The sequence below is a fragment of the Gobio gobio genome (assembly GCF_949357685.1).
Source record: "Gobio gobio genome assembly, chromosome: 14".
NCBI lineage: Eukaryota > Metazoa > Chordata > Actinopteri > Cypriniformes > Gobionidae > Gobio > Gobio gobio.
Genome location: NC_137107.1, coordinates 42,725,519 through 42,740,909, shown reverse-complemented (window position 1 = coordinate 42,740,909; position 15,391 = coordinate 42,725,519). Strand labels below are relative to the sequence as shown.

General features: G+C 38.7%; 1 protein-coding gene across 2 annotated transcripts in view; it reads left to right on the top strand.

The window, feature by feature from the left end:
* shroom3 (shroom family member 3) overlaps nucleotides 1–15,391 on the top strand; it is a 103,117-nt gene that overhangs the window by 58,334 nt on the left and 29,392 nt on the right. For both annotated transcript variants that reach the window (XM_079835158.1, XM_079835159.1), the window contains one exon: nucleotides 3,967–4,065. In XM_079835158.1, coding sequence (XP_079691284.1) covers nucleotides 3,967–4,065 — 99 coding nt within the window. The remainder of the gene's footprint in view (nucleotides 1–3,966; nucleotides 4,066–15,391) is intronic.

Below are 15,391 nucleotides of genomic sequence, written 5' to 3'. Positions count from 1 at the left end.
TCAGTGAGACGGGAGGGCTGCTGTTTTGCTGTCGAAGCTCTTGCAGTTTATGAAATAGCCTCAAAGCACTTGTCACACGAAATGCAAATAAGCATTTAGTTTACAAAAAATAAGGGTTTTGTTTTGAGAGATTCGTATTTTTCTTCAGCAAGAATGCATTAAAGAATTAGTTCACTTCACAATGAAATTTTCATGATAATTTACTCACCCCCATTTCATCCAAGATGTTTGTCTTTCTTTCTTCAGTAGAAAAGAAAATAAGTTTTTTGAGGAAAAACATTTCAGGATTTTTCTTCACATAGTGGTTTTCAATTGCAACCAAAATGTTTAAGGTCCAAATCAATAAAGTTTCAAAGGGCTTCAGAGGCTCTGCACGATCCCAGGAATAGGGTCTTATCTAGCCAAAGCATCTATAATTTTTTTTTTTAATTACAAATTAATATACTTTTTTAACCAAAATTGCTCATCTTGTGCTGCTCTACGGCCGCCAGTGATTGCGCAATCACGCTGAGACGTCACACTAGACGTAGGCGGAAGTACCGCCCCAACCAAACGTGCGAGGACGAATTCAAACTCCCTTTACCAAAAAACACTCCATCTTCAACTTCAAAATTGTCCGACATCGTTGTTTTACCTTTTTTTTTGTTAAAGGGTGTTTGTATTAGTCTTCGCATGTTTTTTTTTTTTTTAAATGACCAATCGTTTTGCTAGATAAGACCCTATTCCTCGTCGGGGATCGCCCTTCAAAGCGCTTTGAAACTGCATTGATTTGGACCTTCAACATTTTGGTTGCAATTGAAAACAATTATGTGAAGAAAAATCCTGGAATGTTTTCCTCAAAAAACTTAATTTCTTTTCGACTGAAGAAAGAAAGACATCAAAATCTTGGGTGAGATGGGGGTGAGTAAATTATCAGGAAATTTTCATTTTGAAGTGAACTAATCCTAGGGCTGTAACGATTTGACCAAAAATAAAAATTTCGATTAATTGAACATTTTACCTCGATTACAATTAATGAACAATTTTTTTTCATTTTCTTTTTTTTCTTTTTTTTGCCCTCATAAGGTTTTTGAGTAAGTTCCTGATACGTTTTTTACTGTAAATATTTTCTACTATTAAAGGTGGATTTTTTTTTTCTAATGAAAAAGTGCATTTCTTTGTGATTTTTAAAATACTTGAAGGAAACGGTTCACTTTCAGCAGTTATTGTCTATGGGGCAGATTTCTGCTTGTTGTACATCAGATAAATGAACACAGTAGTAGACCTACATTAGCCTACATTTATTTGAATGCATTAATGAGAGAGTAATTGTGTGTGTGAATTACTCCGTCTCTATTAATATGAAGCTGTGGTTTGTACTTACTTCAAATGTATTAAAATATATGCCTATAACGGTTGAGTTTCTAAGCTACTTTAGTCACAGGACAGCGGTGACACTGCGTTTTTGCGCTGCTCTCTGCACGCGATCTTCACGTGATGTGCGAGCTTCTGTCTGAGTGTTCGTTTGTCACAATATATCAGGCATTAGTTCAACATAATACACATCTGATGGTCTAAAATCGATTTAATGTTCAAACTGGCAGGACTTAAAACACATACAAATGACAAAGCTTTGTGAGGACGCAGGTGAAAGGTCTGCCTTCAGGGCGCGCGCGTTGTCAGAGACGCGACACGGCTCTGCTCTCTCTGTCACAGAAAAAAGCTCATGAGCACTGAATGTATAAGTTTTCCGTATTGTTGTTTTTGAATAGTATTTAAACGCATTTAGTTGACAAACTTTGAGGATGAAAGTGAAAGCGCCGTGTGTGTGTGTGTGTGTGTGTGTGTGTGTGTGTGTGTGTGTGTGTGTGTGTGTGTGTGTGTGTGTGTGTGTGTGTGTGTGTGTGTGTGTGTGTGTGTGTGTGTGTGTGTGTGTGTGTGTGTGTGTGTGTGTGTGTGTGTGTGTGTGTGTGTGTGTGTGTGTGTGTGTGTGTGTGTGTGTGTGTGTGTGTGTGTGTGTGTGTGTGTGTGTGTGTGTGTGTGTGTGTGTGTGTGTGTGTGTGTGTGTGTGTGTGTGTGTGTGTGTGTGTGTGTGTGTGTGTGTGTGTGTGTGTGTGTGTGTGTGTGTGTGTGTGTGTGTGTGTGTGGCAGCGCGTAGGCTATAAGAACAGCAATTAACTGACCTGTATAAACTGTGTAAAACATGCAGTTACTATAGTGATTCTGGGCATCTATAAACACAGATAACTGCTCCTGCATCTCTCTGTGTGCCTGCAAACTGCACTTGATGTGACTGACGGGGCGGAGTCACGTGACTTAAACCGAAATAACCAACATGGGAAAAATACGTTTGTTAAAGGGTTCTGAATTTCGGTTTCGATTATTTTTCAATTAATCGTACAGCCCTAACTAATCCTTTAAATAAAACCTCAAATTAATGTTACAAAAGATTTCTATTTCAAATAAACGCTGTTCTTTTGAACTTTCTGTTCATCAAAGCATCCTGAAGAAATGTATTATTTTCCACAAACATAAGCAGCACAACTGTTCATCAGCAGCTGTTTCCATTCAAAGTTGCGCATTTAACTTGTAAGCAAAATTTGGAAATAGCTTAAAACATTTGCGAAAAAAGCAGCGTTTCCATCTCGTGTTCAAGAGAACAAAAATGGTCACTTCCTGGAAAACTGGTGCAAAATATCTTTAACAAAAATGGAAGTTGCTGCAGAAATGTTTCCTACATCATAATAATCGACTTCTAAGAGCGCACATGGCTGGTGTTTGAGAACGCTTCTAGGAGGGAATTAAACTTTTTAATTAAAATTAAAAATTGTAAATAATAAAATAAAATTAGATGTGTTGCGATGCGATTGGTCCGCTGGTTAGTCCAGTCATCCAATCACATCCAATGTTGAGTCACAAGAGTTTTTTGTTGTGCATCGAGGGATTTATTATCGTATAGGGTCTTCTTATCGTATAAAAATGTATCCGCTTCAATTAAGCTCATATGTTTTTATGTGCATTTCTAGAATTTATGCGCATCTTGGCATTTCCATCCATTCCATTGTTTTAATGCAAAAAATGCACATAAAAATAGGTGGATGGAAACATAGCTAGTGATAATAATAGAAGTGGATGTACACACATTTATATGTCTCATGATAGATAGATATCATCTCCTTTCTTATTAAGAGAGTTATATATATATATATATATATATATATATATATATATATATATATGAAACTAATATGAAATATACAGTATAATACTGGTATGCACTTTTACTTAAGAGCAGTGTGCAGCCAAAAATTGGAATAGACTTGTCTTTTTTATTTATTTATTTATTTATTTATTTATACAGTTTAGAGTTACAGGGCCATGTCCTTCAGGTTAATAGAAACTCTCTGTGTATGACATCCATGTGAGCATGTGGTGAATGGCCGGTGCCTCCTTTGTCAAATACGGCGGAAAAACAACACCGCTTTTGAACTGAGTCAATCCCAAACATGCACACAATACACTCACGTGAAGGAGAGAGAGAGAGTTGGTCTTCTCACTCGCTGTCCAACATTGATTCTCCAAATTCCAAAAATACATCATCTAAAGACAAACAGACACGCATCGTCTACAAAGTAACCAATGAGCTTATACTGTCTAGACTAGGGATGTGCAAAATGACATATTTTCACAATCAACTAGTCAAGCCGTGTTTAGTCATGCCCATCACATGCATTTCTTAGAAAGCTTTCATATACAATGCAGGCGTCTCGACACACTTATTAGTGACCTGTTTTTAACTTAATGAGCTCATGGTTGTGATTCCATAATCATGACAATCTGTAAACAAGAGTAGGAAGTGTTGATTAGCTACAGACATTTGATCACATTTTGAAAAAAGCTGTTCTGTTTTCCACGACACGAGCACTTTAACTGTTTGTGCTTTATAAAGAGTGAGTTTCTAACCTAAACTTCCGTCTGTGTTTGCAGAGAGTGTTGTCCAGGCCCTTGCTGTTCTGACCCGCGACCTCTCAGTCCTTCCAGAGACGGCAGATGCAGCGGAGGAGTGAAACTACGCATCAGAAACAGGTGTGAAGAGATCAACTCGCTGTTCGTCTTTGTGTTTGGTCATGCCTGCTTGCATCTGCACCATTAGTTACCATTAAGATTGCGAACAAAAATCTACTTTTCCTCAATCCAAAATTCTATTTTCATTTTCTTTTTAAACACACAAGCAAAAAGTCATTTGAATTAAGTTAACATTTATTTTATTTCTAGTAACAAAAATGTTTTTTTTATGGTTTTAGTTTTAGTTAAAAGGATAGTTCACCAAAAAATGAAAATTAGCCTATAATTTACTCAGCCTCAAGTCATCCTAGGTGTATATGACATTCTTCTTTCAGACGAATAAAATCGGAATTATATTAAAAAGTCCAGGCTAATCCAAGCATCAGAACTGGATTAATAGTTGCTCTGTTTTTGAAGTCCATAAAAAGTGCATCTGTCCATCAAATAACTGCTCCACGCGGCTCCGGGGTGTTAATAAAGGCCTTCTGAAGTTCCAGCCGATGGATTTCCTTGGAAAAGTGTTGAATGTTGACAGTGAAACTCAAGATGCGTACGTGATGTCATGACAAGCGGACCTGGTTGCGTTAGTCTTTCGATCGGCAGGGGAACTTTTTCAACAATTTTTCCATAAAATGAACAGGGAAGGTTTTCTCTATAAAGTTTTAAATATGGATATTTTTCTTACACAAATGCATCGATTCGCTTCAGAAGGCCTTTATGAACACTCCAGAGCCGGGTGGAGCACGTTATTTGATGGGCAGATGCACTTTTTATGGACTTCAAAAACAAAGCAACTACGAATCCAGTTCTGATGCTTGGATTAGCCTGGACTTTTGTAATATACCTCAGATTTTATTTGTCTGAAAGAAGAATGTCATATACACCTAGGATGACTTGAGGGTGAGTAAATTATGGGCTAATTTTAATTTTTGGGTGAACTATCCCTTTAACTATAATAACCCTGATCTGCACGCATGAGGTCATTCATCAGAGAAAATTCTCAAGAGACAGAACCTATTTTCTCAGGACCCAGAACTTCTATTTTTTATCAGAGGAAAACAGGAAACGAACATATCTCTTACAGGAAAAGGAAATGCTGAAGTGGATTTGTATTCGTTTCCCCCGACGGTCACGTTAGGGGTGACTGTCATTGCATCCCGTCTCCGTTTATTCTAAATCCACTAATACGGAGTTGTTTACGGGGTTTAAAGGGGATTTTCGGAGAAGGGCAACATTGTGCTGTTGTCTCACATGTCAAAATGAATCCTTTTTTTCTATTCTTTTCCTGTCTTTCTGTGTGTAAATAAAACTGGAGTACTGTGTACAGATGCTGTAAATAGCGAGACAACCCGAAATCTCACTTTCATCCGAATAAGGCTGTAATGGAAAGGTCACATGATGTTGAAGAGCTTGATGGGGATATGATGGCAGGCTAAAAGATGGTAAAACGTATATTAAAAAAGGGACTCGAGCCATATCATAGGAAGGAGGCATTAAACTGATCAAGAGTGACAGTAAAGACATTTATAATATTACAAAAGAAACTTTTCTTCAACGCATCCTATCCTATATAATATCCTATAAGTATCCTATACTATTCTTCAAAGTATCATATACACACACACGCATATATTAAAATGTCAAATGTTTTCAACATTGATAATAATAAGAAATGTTTCTTGAGCTGCAAACCAGCCGTACTGGAGTGATATAAATGTATTTAATCAGTTATTTTATTGTAATAATATTTCACAATATTACTGTTTTTACTGTATTTTTGATTTACTGTATTTTTGATCAAATAAATGACATAAGAGGAAAATCTTGATAAGATAAGATTCAAATCTTTCTGAACCCAAACTTTTGAGAGGTTTATGTAAAGCGCTTTAGTTATACAGTACAATATATAATGTACTGAAATTTCAAATACATAAATACAATGAAAAAGGTCATTTATTTTTCATCCAGTAGATTTCATTGGTCCGACAGATGGCGCGCTGATCACTCCAGAGACACAAAGACAGATAGCGAGCACAATATTTCCCACCCCTCTCTTGTAAACACATACTAAATATGTTTTAATTTTGTCCGTGTTTAGTTACCATGTTCCTGGACTAGCTTTTAGAGATTTCCTAATTAAGTCTTCGTTTTGGATGGTCCACTCACCTTTGGGCTCCGAATATCATAGATGTTGTAATGAAACATCTGTTTAGATGGTCCTTTCCTGCAGTTATTGGAGCTTTCATTGGTGATTTGGTGGATTTGAGAAATGTGTTGTGTAAAACCCTATAGATGTACAAAGATTAATCCAAGACAATGGTGTCTGACCCACCCAACAGTTTAGAACGGTTATTTACATGTGTGTACGTGTTATCGTACACATGCATTGAGATATTCATGGAATGTGTACAGGAAGTCTAAAGTATCTTGGGACGACGATTTAAAACTGCATCTTAAATTCTCTCTCTTAACTCGCTCGGATTCTCCATAATGCTGTAATTGGTTCTTAGAAGAAGAATCTTCTTTTTAGGACGTTAATAATGTCTAGTTCACTTGCAGTTCATCTGTCATGTGTGTTTTTCATCCATGTTTCTGGATTGTGAACATTCCAATGTTATTCGCACACTCAGAGGTAGGATTTCCCATAATCCCACAGTGACATGCATTAATAACATAACCCGTCTCCCCCTGGATGTCTTCATTCCGATGAACCGCGTTCGTTTAAAGGACTCTACTACAATCGGTTTGAGGGTTCATGATAGTAATGGATAGTCTCCTGTGGGGTCAGTATAAGGGGATCTTCTCTGTATTCTCTCCATCTTCTGATTGAAGCAAAGATGGATGGAGGATAGAAGAAGACGTTATTTCACTTGTGTCTTGAGATGGCATCCAGATGAAAAGGCTCCGATATACTTCAAGCGAAATTGAAGAACTGGTATGACGTAATTTAAACAAAATCAGGCCAAAATAAAGTTTGTTTAGAGTTCGTTTCGGGAGTTTGAAAAGTTTGCCCTGGGGGGTAAACACCTCATGCTACCATTGGTCCGTGGCAGTTATGTAATAGGTAGGTGTGGCTCTTTGGCTCCGCCTCCTTTCACGTGTAAATCTTTTCTAGTTTATTTCTTCTGTTCAGTCTTCGAAGTCAGACGTCCGTGAGTAAAAATATGAACACACTGGAGAGCTACTTTATAGTAGAAAATTTAGTTTTATTTAAAACTGTAAAATAATTAATACGTATTAATAAACATGACGACTCTTGAATTGCAGAGCTGGTGCAAACATCCACATCGCTATGATCAGATGCTTTCTTAATTGCTGTTTTCTAACCGCTGTCATTTTTGTTGTTGAGAGGAAAGCACGCAGCACATATTTACATATTCATCTAAACGTGTGGGCGGCATCTGGATGTTTTCTAACGGTATACCACTGGTCATGTATTTCAAATGTCTTTTTACCCTTAAGCGAAGAATGAAAAAGAACTGGGAGTATATTGGGGCCTTAAAAAAGAAAAAAAAAAAATTCTGTCACTAATTACTCGCCCTCATTCAGGCCTTCATTCATCTTCGGAACACAAATGAAGATATTTTTGATGAAATGTGCAGCGCTTCCGGGTTCTACGTCAGAACGCTGGCTCATTATTGGCCAACGCTGTTCACGTGAGCACCACGACACATGCGTGTGAAGTTGACACAGGGGTCGGCCAATAATGAGTCGGCGTTCTGATGTAGAACCTGGAAGCGCTGCACTGTGTTTACTACGTCAACAGCGTAGAAGAATGACGTTGATGAGAAGAGATTGTTGAATAAAGTTGTTATTTTTGTTTGTTTTTTGCACACAAAAAGTATTCTCGACACTGAAGTCACATGGACTCATTTAATGATGTCTTTACTACCTTTCTGTGTTGCTGCCTATGTTAGCTCAAGGATTTCATTAAAAAATATCTTCATTTGGGTTCCGAAGATGAACAAAGGTCTTACGGGTTTGGAACGACATGAGGGCGAGTAATTAATGACAGAAATTTCATTTTTGGGTGAACTAACCCTTTAAGGTTGCATTCCAATTTTCCAATTCCAAATGCATTCAAAAAATGACGGGTGCCCAGATTTTATACCCTGCAAAAACACATTACTTAAAGGGTTAGTTCACCCAAAAATGAAAATTCTGTCATTAATTACTCACCCTCATGTCGTTCGACACCCGTAAGACCTCCGTTCATATTCGGAACACAAATGAAGATATTTTAGTTGAAAGCTGATGGCTTAGAAAGGCTTCAGACAGGCCTCCATTGGCATTCAGTACATTTACACTCCCAAGACGCATAAAAGGCACTTAAAACGTCGTTACAAAGTCTATCTCACCACAGTGACTCTACAATAATTTTACGATGCGACGACAATAGTTTTTGTGCGCAAAAAAAAATCAAAATAACACCTTTAACCAACTTGTTCTCGACTTCCGTGTGTGCCTCCACGACGCATGCGCGAGAATATGACGTAGCGCCGGCGTTCGGGAATCCATGAAATACACACTTTAACCCCATTTTGAGAACTACGCCGAGACCTAAAGCACGATCAATGTAGAATTCAACAGCTTAGACACGCGCGTCTTCCTCTGCTCGTAAACAAATCGCTTCTGGGTCATGTGTCCGAGCGCCGGATCTGCGTCATATTCTCGCGCATGCGTCGTGGAGGCACACACGGAAGTCGAGAACAAGTTGGTTAAAGGTGTTATTTTGATTTTTTTTGCGCACGAAAACTATTGTCGTCGCATTGTAAAATTATTGTAGAGCCACTGTGGTGAGATAGACTTTGTAACAACGTTTTAAGTGCCTTTCATGGATCTTGGAAGTGTCAATGTACTGAATGCCAATGGAGGCCTGTCTGAAGCCTTTCTCAGCCATCAGCTTTCAACTAAAATATCTTCATTTGTGTTCTGAATATGAACGGAGGTCTTACGGGTGTCCAACGACATGAGGGTGAGTAATTAATGACAGAATTTTCATTTTTGGGTGAACTAACCCTTTAATCAGCATTTTTGTGATGTTTTCCAGTAAAAATTATATATTATATATTATACATAAAATTAATATATTAGAAATATAAACTTGATTTTGTTCTATTTTTCTTTTCTTTTATTATTTTTTTAAAGCATAAACCTCAGTAAATTTTGTTAGAATTCTCTTAAAATAAGACTTAATATCTTATGTAATTTTGTCCTTGTTTTAAGTATGTTTAGATATTTTTTCTGGAAAACAACACAGACATACTGAGCAAGATTTGTATGTATTTATTTGTTTTATTTTATGCGATGTACAGTTTCCGGTTGGGTTTTTGCATGCTTTTTGGATTAATATTGCCCACAAAACCTTGTGCTACAGATGCCGAGGAGTCTGTGTTATTTCTTTTTTATTTAGTTGAATTTGCACACTTCAAGTAATAATACACTTTTAAATAATGCATTTAGTGTGTTGCAAACATGCAAATGCAAACAATATGTTCAAAAGTTTGGGGTCAGTAAGAAAAAGTAATTATTCATTTTATTCAGTAAGGATGCATTAAATTGATCAAAAGTGACATTTAAAAAAAAACTTTCTATTTATTAAAGATTGCTGAAAAAATGAATCAAATGTTTCTTGAGCAGCAAATCCTCATATCAGAATGATTTCTAAAGGATCATGTGACACTGAAGACTGGAGTAATGATGCTGAAAATTCAGCTTTGATCACAGGAATAAATTACATTTGACTATATATTACAATAGAAAACAATTTGGGATGCGGCCTGTGACCTGCTCTGTCACTAACTATATCCATTTCCATCACACACACACACTCACACACACACACACACACACACACACACCCCTGTGATTGCAACAATCAGAGCCACACCAGACAGACAGTATTTAGCGTCCATCTCCATTCTCCTCGCAAACCTCGCCGTACAAACACCCCCATCCCAGTCTGATCCAATTCTCCAATTTCATTTTCCTCTCAGATCAAACAGATTAGTGTAGTTGACGAGCCGCGTTCCCAGGGATCAGATAAGGTTTCTGCAGCGGGACACACCCTCTGCAGTCTGGCCCAGCCGGGCAGGCGACGAGAAGGCTCGAGAGAGATGGTTTTGGGGGGGTTTTGTGGGTCAAACCCTTTGGACTCCTGAAGAGTCAGGTTACTATGAGAGTGTGGCGAGAAGGGACTCTCCTGGGAACGATGGGATGCCACGGAAATCCGCAGTTATTGTACTCGGGTGTCATCACTCTGTGATGTATTTGTCAAAGAAACCTCAGGTTCTTCTGATGTGCACGCAAGAGTAAACTGAGCAATATGTCAACACGCTGCTCATGTCCAGTGGCCTTATTTTGCGGACAGGTGAAGACACCTGTGCTATTACACCTGCACATATTCCCTGCAGGCCCGGAGACGGCTGTCACCAGCACATGAAAGCAAGTCTGCGACACACCCTAACTATGGCCTTCCTGTTCCCATAATGCCCTCTGGGCATGGATGGGCTTGTTGACTTGTCTGGGATCACGTGGATGATCATGATGACGAAGAGGGAGAAAAAGAAAGGAAGAGAGGAAGATGCACACAAAGAGCAGTCTTTGTTTGATGTTGTGAACGCATGCTATCATGTGTTCACATTTGCTCCCAGCTTTTCGGCGTGTTGCGTTATATTTCTATTTTCCCACTTTCTTATATCCAACACTTTCTAAAATCCAATCTCATGAAGGAAGCTTATTCCTCCTCTTTGTCCTCCTTCTATCTTCGTTGTTGAAATATGTTTGTCCCGAGCGCCCAGTGCTGCCGAGGGCAGGATGTTTATTCTAGCTCTTATCAAGTCGTTTTAATGACTCTTAATTGCGCGTTTTAACGATCTTTGCGTCCCGCCAACCCTTCCAACCGCCACTCGTTTTACTCTCAGTTTATCGGGAGACTGCGAAGGACGACATGGAGCTGCTCGGGGCCTTTTACCGCAAAAAGCTGCGGAGGAAGCAGAAATCAAATCTTGGACGTTCGGACGGGGCGCTGTGTAAGACGCCGTCGGAGACCAGCGTCAACGGTCTGGCCACTGGACTCATCTCAAAAGTGCTGAGACTTACTGCAAGGTAATTACTGAGTGTTCAGTAAGGGAGGATAGCAAGGGAATGACAGGTTGCAGGTCAGTAAATATGGGATGGTAACCAGCCACCTACTAGTTTGAGGAAGGCCTTTGACATGCTTTAAATTAACTACTTGCTTTGTAAACCTGCGGAATAAAGGGATGGTTCAGGCAGAATTTAAAATCCTGCCATGATTTATTTACCACAAACTTTTCTTTTGTGACCCAAAATATCTGTATTTTTTTGGTCAATAAAATGTTTTTGACTTTCATTATATATATATATATATGTAAAAATTGAATTGCCCTGAATAGGATTATTCTTCTTTTTATTATAGGATTATTATTATCATTTGATTATTATTCAGGTTTTATGGTAACACTTTAGTTTAGGGTCCAGTTCTCACTATTAACTACTTGCTTATTAGCATGCATATTTCTAGGATATTGGCTGTTATTAGTACTTATTAAGCGTATATTAATGCCTTATTCTACATCCCTTAATCCCACCCAATACCTAAACTTAAATGCTACAAAACTACCTTACTAACTATTAATAACATTAAATTAGGAGTTTATTGAGGCAAAAGTCGTAGTTAATAGTGAATATGTGTTCCCCATACTAAAGTGTTACTGGTTTTATTTATTTTTATCTTTAGTTTTTAGTATTAGTTGAGTATTTAGTAATTTTAGTGCTTCAACGTAAATTTATTTCAGTCAATTGACAAGGCAATGTTTTTAGTTTTCCTTTTTCCATCTAATATTTGTATGTTATTTCAATTAACAAATCGTTTTAATAGTTTTAGTTAATGATGATAACCCTGTTATTCAAATTGCAATATATATATATATATATATATATAACAATGTTTCGAGGTTTGGTAAACGTAGTATAAGCGGAATAATTGACGACAGGCCGTTGAATTGTTAGAAAAATAATACACAAATAATGGTAATTATTTTTCAATAATTCAATGGCCCGTAGTCAATTATTCCTCTTATACCACATTTACCACACCTCAAAACATTGTTCAGATGTATGTCAAGACATTTGTCAAGTTTTTTTTTCTTAAAACGCTGACTAATTTCTTACGCCTTTAATCCCAAGCCTCCTTTGCAAATTCCAAAATGTCATTTTAGAACTAGTAATGGAGGCTTGATAGCAGACTAATGCAGTTGTTAATGCAGTGAGTTATTAGAGAGAGAAAGAGAGATTTAGGCCCAATTCTATTTTATACTATTCTATGAAACTAGTGGCAAGCCGTAGGGGTGAAAATATTCCCCTAAGAAATGGGAAACCATTAACCATTAACTACACCATTAAGGCCTGTTCACACCGGGACTTTTTTCGCACGCGTTTATCGCCGACGTCTACCGGCTCGTGACTAAACAAAGGGCGCCAATGTGAGTGTGCACACCGACACGCAAAATGGCAGACATAAAAACGTAATTAAAAAAAAAAAGCCTTGGGTTCGTTTCTTTGTTTTGACGCAGCGCGTTAAAAACCGGCCGACCAGTGGGAGAGGCGCTTGTTTTCACATGCCTGGAGCTGCTGAAGTTACAGTAAAACACGACTTTGTGGTGCTCAAGCACAAAACGGTCTTGCACACATTGATACGACGAAGAGGAAGTAAGTAGACAAAGAGAAAGATGAGCTGCTAATACTGCTTGCCAGTTAGCAAAAGTGTGTGAATGGTTTTGGTAAATGTAAATACTGTCTCTCTTCTTCTTCTGTGTGACAACCGAGCGTAAAGTGGTGCAGCACCACCTTGTGTACCGGGAGCGGCATCTACTGAATTTGCACTTTCACTCTGCGCATCGGCAGTGAAAATTGTTTGGGTGTGAACACTCAAGACGTGCCTGAAAAACGTCTCGGAAAAACGCTGGCGATAAGCGCGCGCGATAATCAACCCCTTTACAAGTCATCATACCCCGTTTCTTTTATTAGTGTCCTGTAACATTTAACCAGTATGAACAGCTATGAAGTGCACATATCTAACGGAAATCAGGCGCAAACACGTTTAACAGATTACTCCCTCCCAACCTTGATTTACCCTGTATTTGGACTTATCCTGTATCCTAAGATGATACAGAATGATACAGAACATACAAGACTAGTGGAGCTGCTTTTCTATCGGGCCAAACTTCTCTCTTTGTTTATTCGATCCGGCCGGTACGAATATGGTTTCGTTTTGTACTGTGGTGCTGCGATAACGGAGCTCTTTGCAATGTAGCCTAATACAAACAATTCAGTTGTTGCCTTGTTAACCCAAGAGTTTACAGACAATACAAGATGTAAAAAGCGACTGCGTTATGAAGGATGACCAGATATTTCAGATATAACTGTATTATTAATTTGTTTCACATCACTCAAATGGCGGGTTTAGCAAGCTACGGAGAAACTGTCAGCCAGGCAACACACAAGTGATCGCCCCCCGGGTGGCAACATCACTACACGCATTCTAGCAGTATGGTAGTGTTTTTCATACCCCTTCGTTCGAAGTGTGATCCCGAAAAATCTTCGTTTGAAGGGCTATCTGGCCCTTACCCTCCAAACAAAAGAGAATCGAGACACCCCATTTTCATTTTACGCATTCACTGGAAGGTGTAAGGGGTAGAAATGGGATTGGGCCTTAGCATATATGAATTACTTAAATCTGTGCGTCTCTCAACAGTGTTCGCAGCAGCGTCTCTACTAATAGAGAAACTGTAAGTTTATCTGCTTCAAGAACAGCGCCGTTATTACCTCACTAGTGAGAAATGTCATGTAGCTTTTAAGTTGCGCTGTTTGTGTCCGTACTGTATGTGTGTGTGTGCGTTTGAGTGTGAGAGACAGCGGGAGAAAGAGAGTATGTGCTTCCATACATTATAAAACGTCATTTTGTGGCAAAAATATGGAAATAATTTGGTGTTTTTATCCTATTGTTAAGTATATTTATTTGCTTGGTCGGTGTCGTTATGGGTTTTGGTTATTTTGCTGTTATCGGCTAGCCTGACGTCGTCATACTCAATTCTATTCAGAATTTGAGTCTGATACTGCTCCGTTGGACTGTGATTATGGGGCGTTTTTCAGCCGAATCAGGAAAGACCTCAATTGGATAGACCTACAACCAATCAGAGCAACGGAGCGACGCATAACGTTAGTTGTCAAATGTCAACAGAACTCGACTGCACACAGTGTTGCCAAGTCCGCGGGTTGAAGCGACCCCAATTATGTGATATACAGACCCAGGAATGCGAATTTTAGCTGCCAGCGCAGCCAAAATAACACATATTTTACCCCCCAAATGCCTTTTTTTCCCCGGAGAACCCCCCCGGAAAGCTTTTGGGCTTGTTTTTGGCTAGTTTTGAGTAACATTACCTATTGGGCAGGTTTTGTTGTAAAAACTTGGCAACCCTGTCTGCACGCACGCTGGAATAAGTAGCCTAACGTTAGAAGAAAAAGATGAGTGTAAACGATCTTTGCCGGTGTTGTAAAAAAATAATTTAAGGATACACCGAGTACTTACCAACACGATCATCATTTCTGAGAGAAATAGTAAAGCTGAATGCATATACGAACAAGTTCTCAGTTTAGGATTAGAACGAATTAAACCCAAGCGCCTTTGACGTGGATGATTACGTTTATCATCTGTCCATCATCGTCTAAAGCCCACCCTGACAATTTCATTGGTCCGAACAGTTTCTGTTCAGGCATAATTACTTCTCTACGGATCAAGTCAAGACCGAACTGCCCGAGTTAAAATGTTGTGGGTGAGGCCAAGTTCGGCTGGCATCCAGGCTAGTTATCGGCTGTAAAGACCTTTGAAATAACTGAAATCATTTGGCGAAGTAATATGAAATTATAATGCGGTCAAGACCTGCCTGGAACTACTTTAGCTGTGCATTTCCCTGAAAATAATTGCTCACCTGAGAATGTTTGTCAACCAATCAGATTGGAGCATTCAACAGCCCTGCAGTATAAATATGAATAAGCTCCTGTTGAGCAGGTAATGCATGGCAGGAATCCACAATCTGTATATGATTACTCATTACAGAAAGTATTTCAAAAATGCAAAGTAATTATCCTCCCTAGATGGAACGACTGCGCTCCTGTGAATCTAGATAAGTAGTTCTTGATCAGCGTTTCCTGTTGACCCTCTCAGATTGAACCGCAGTGGGTTCAGACAATCATAAGATGGTCAGAAGGGTTTTCTGTTGTCTGCCCTGCTGCATTTTGCTAAACATTGATTTCAAATGTTTTACTT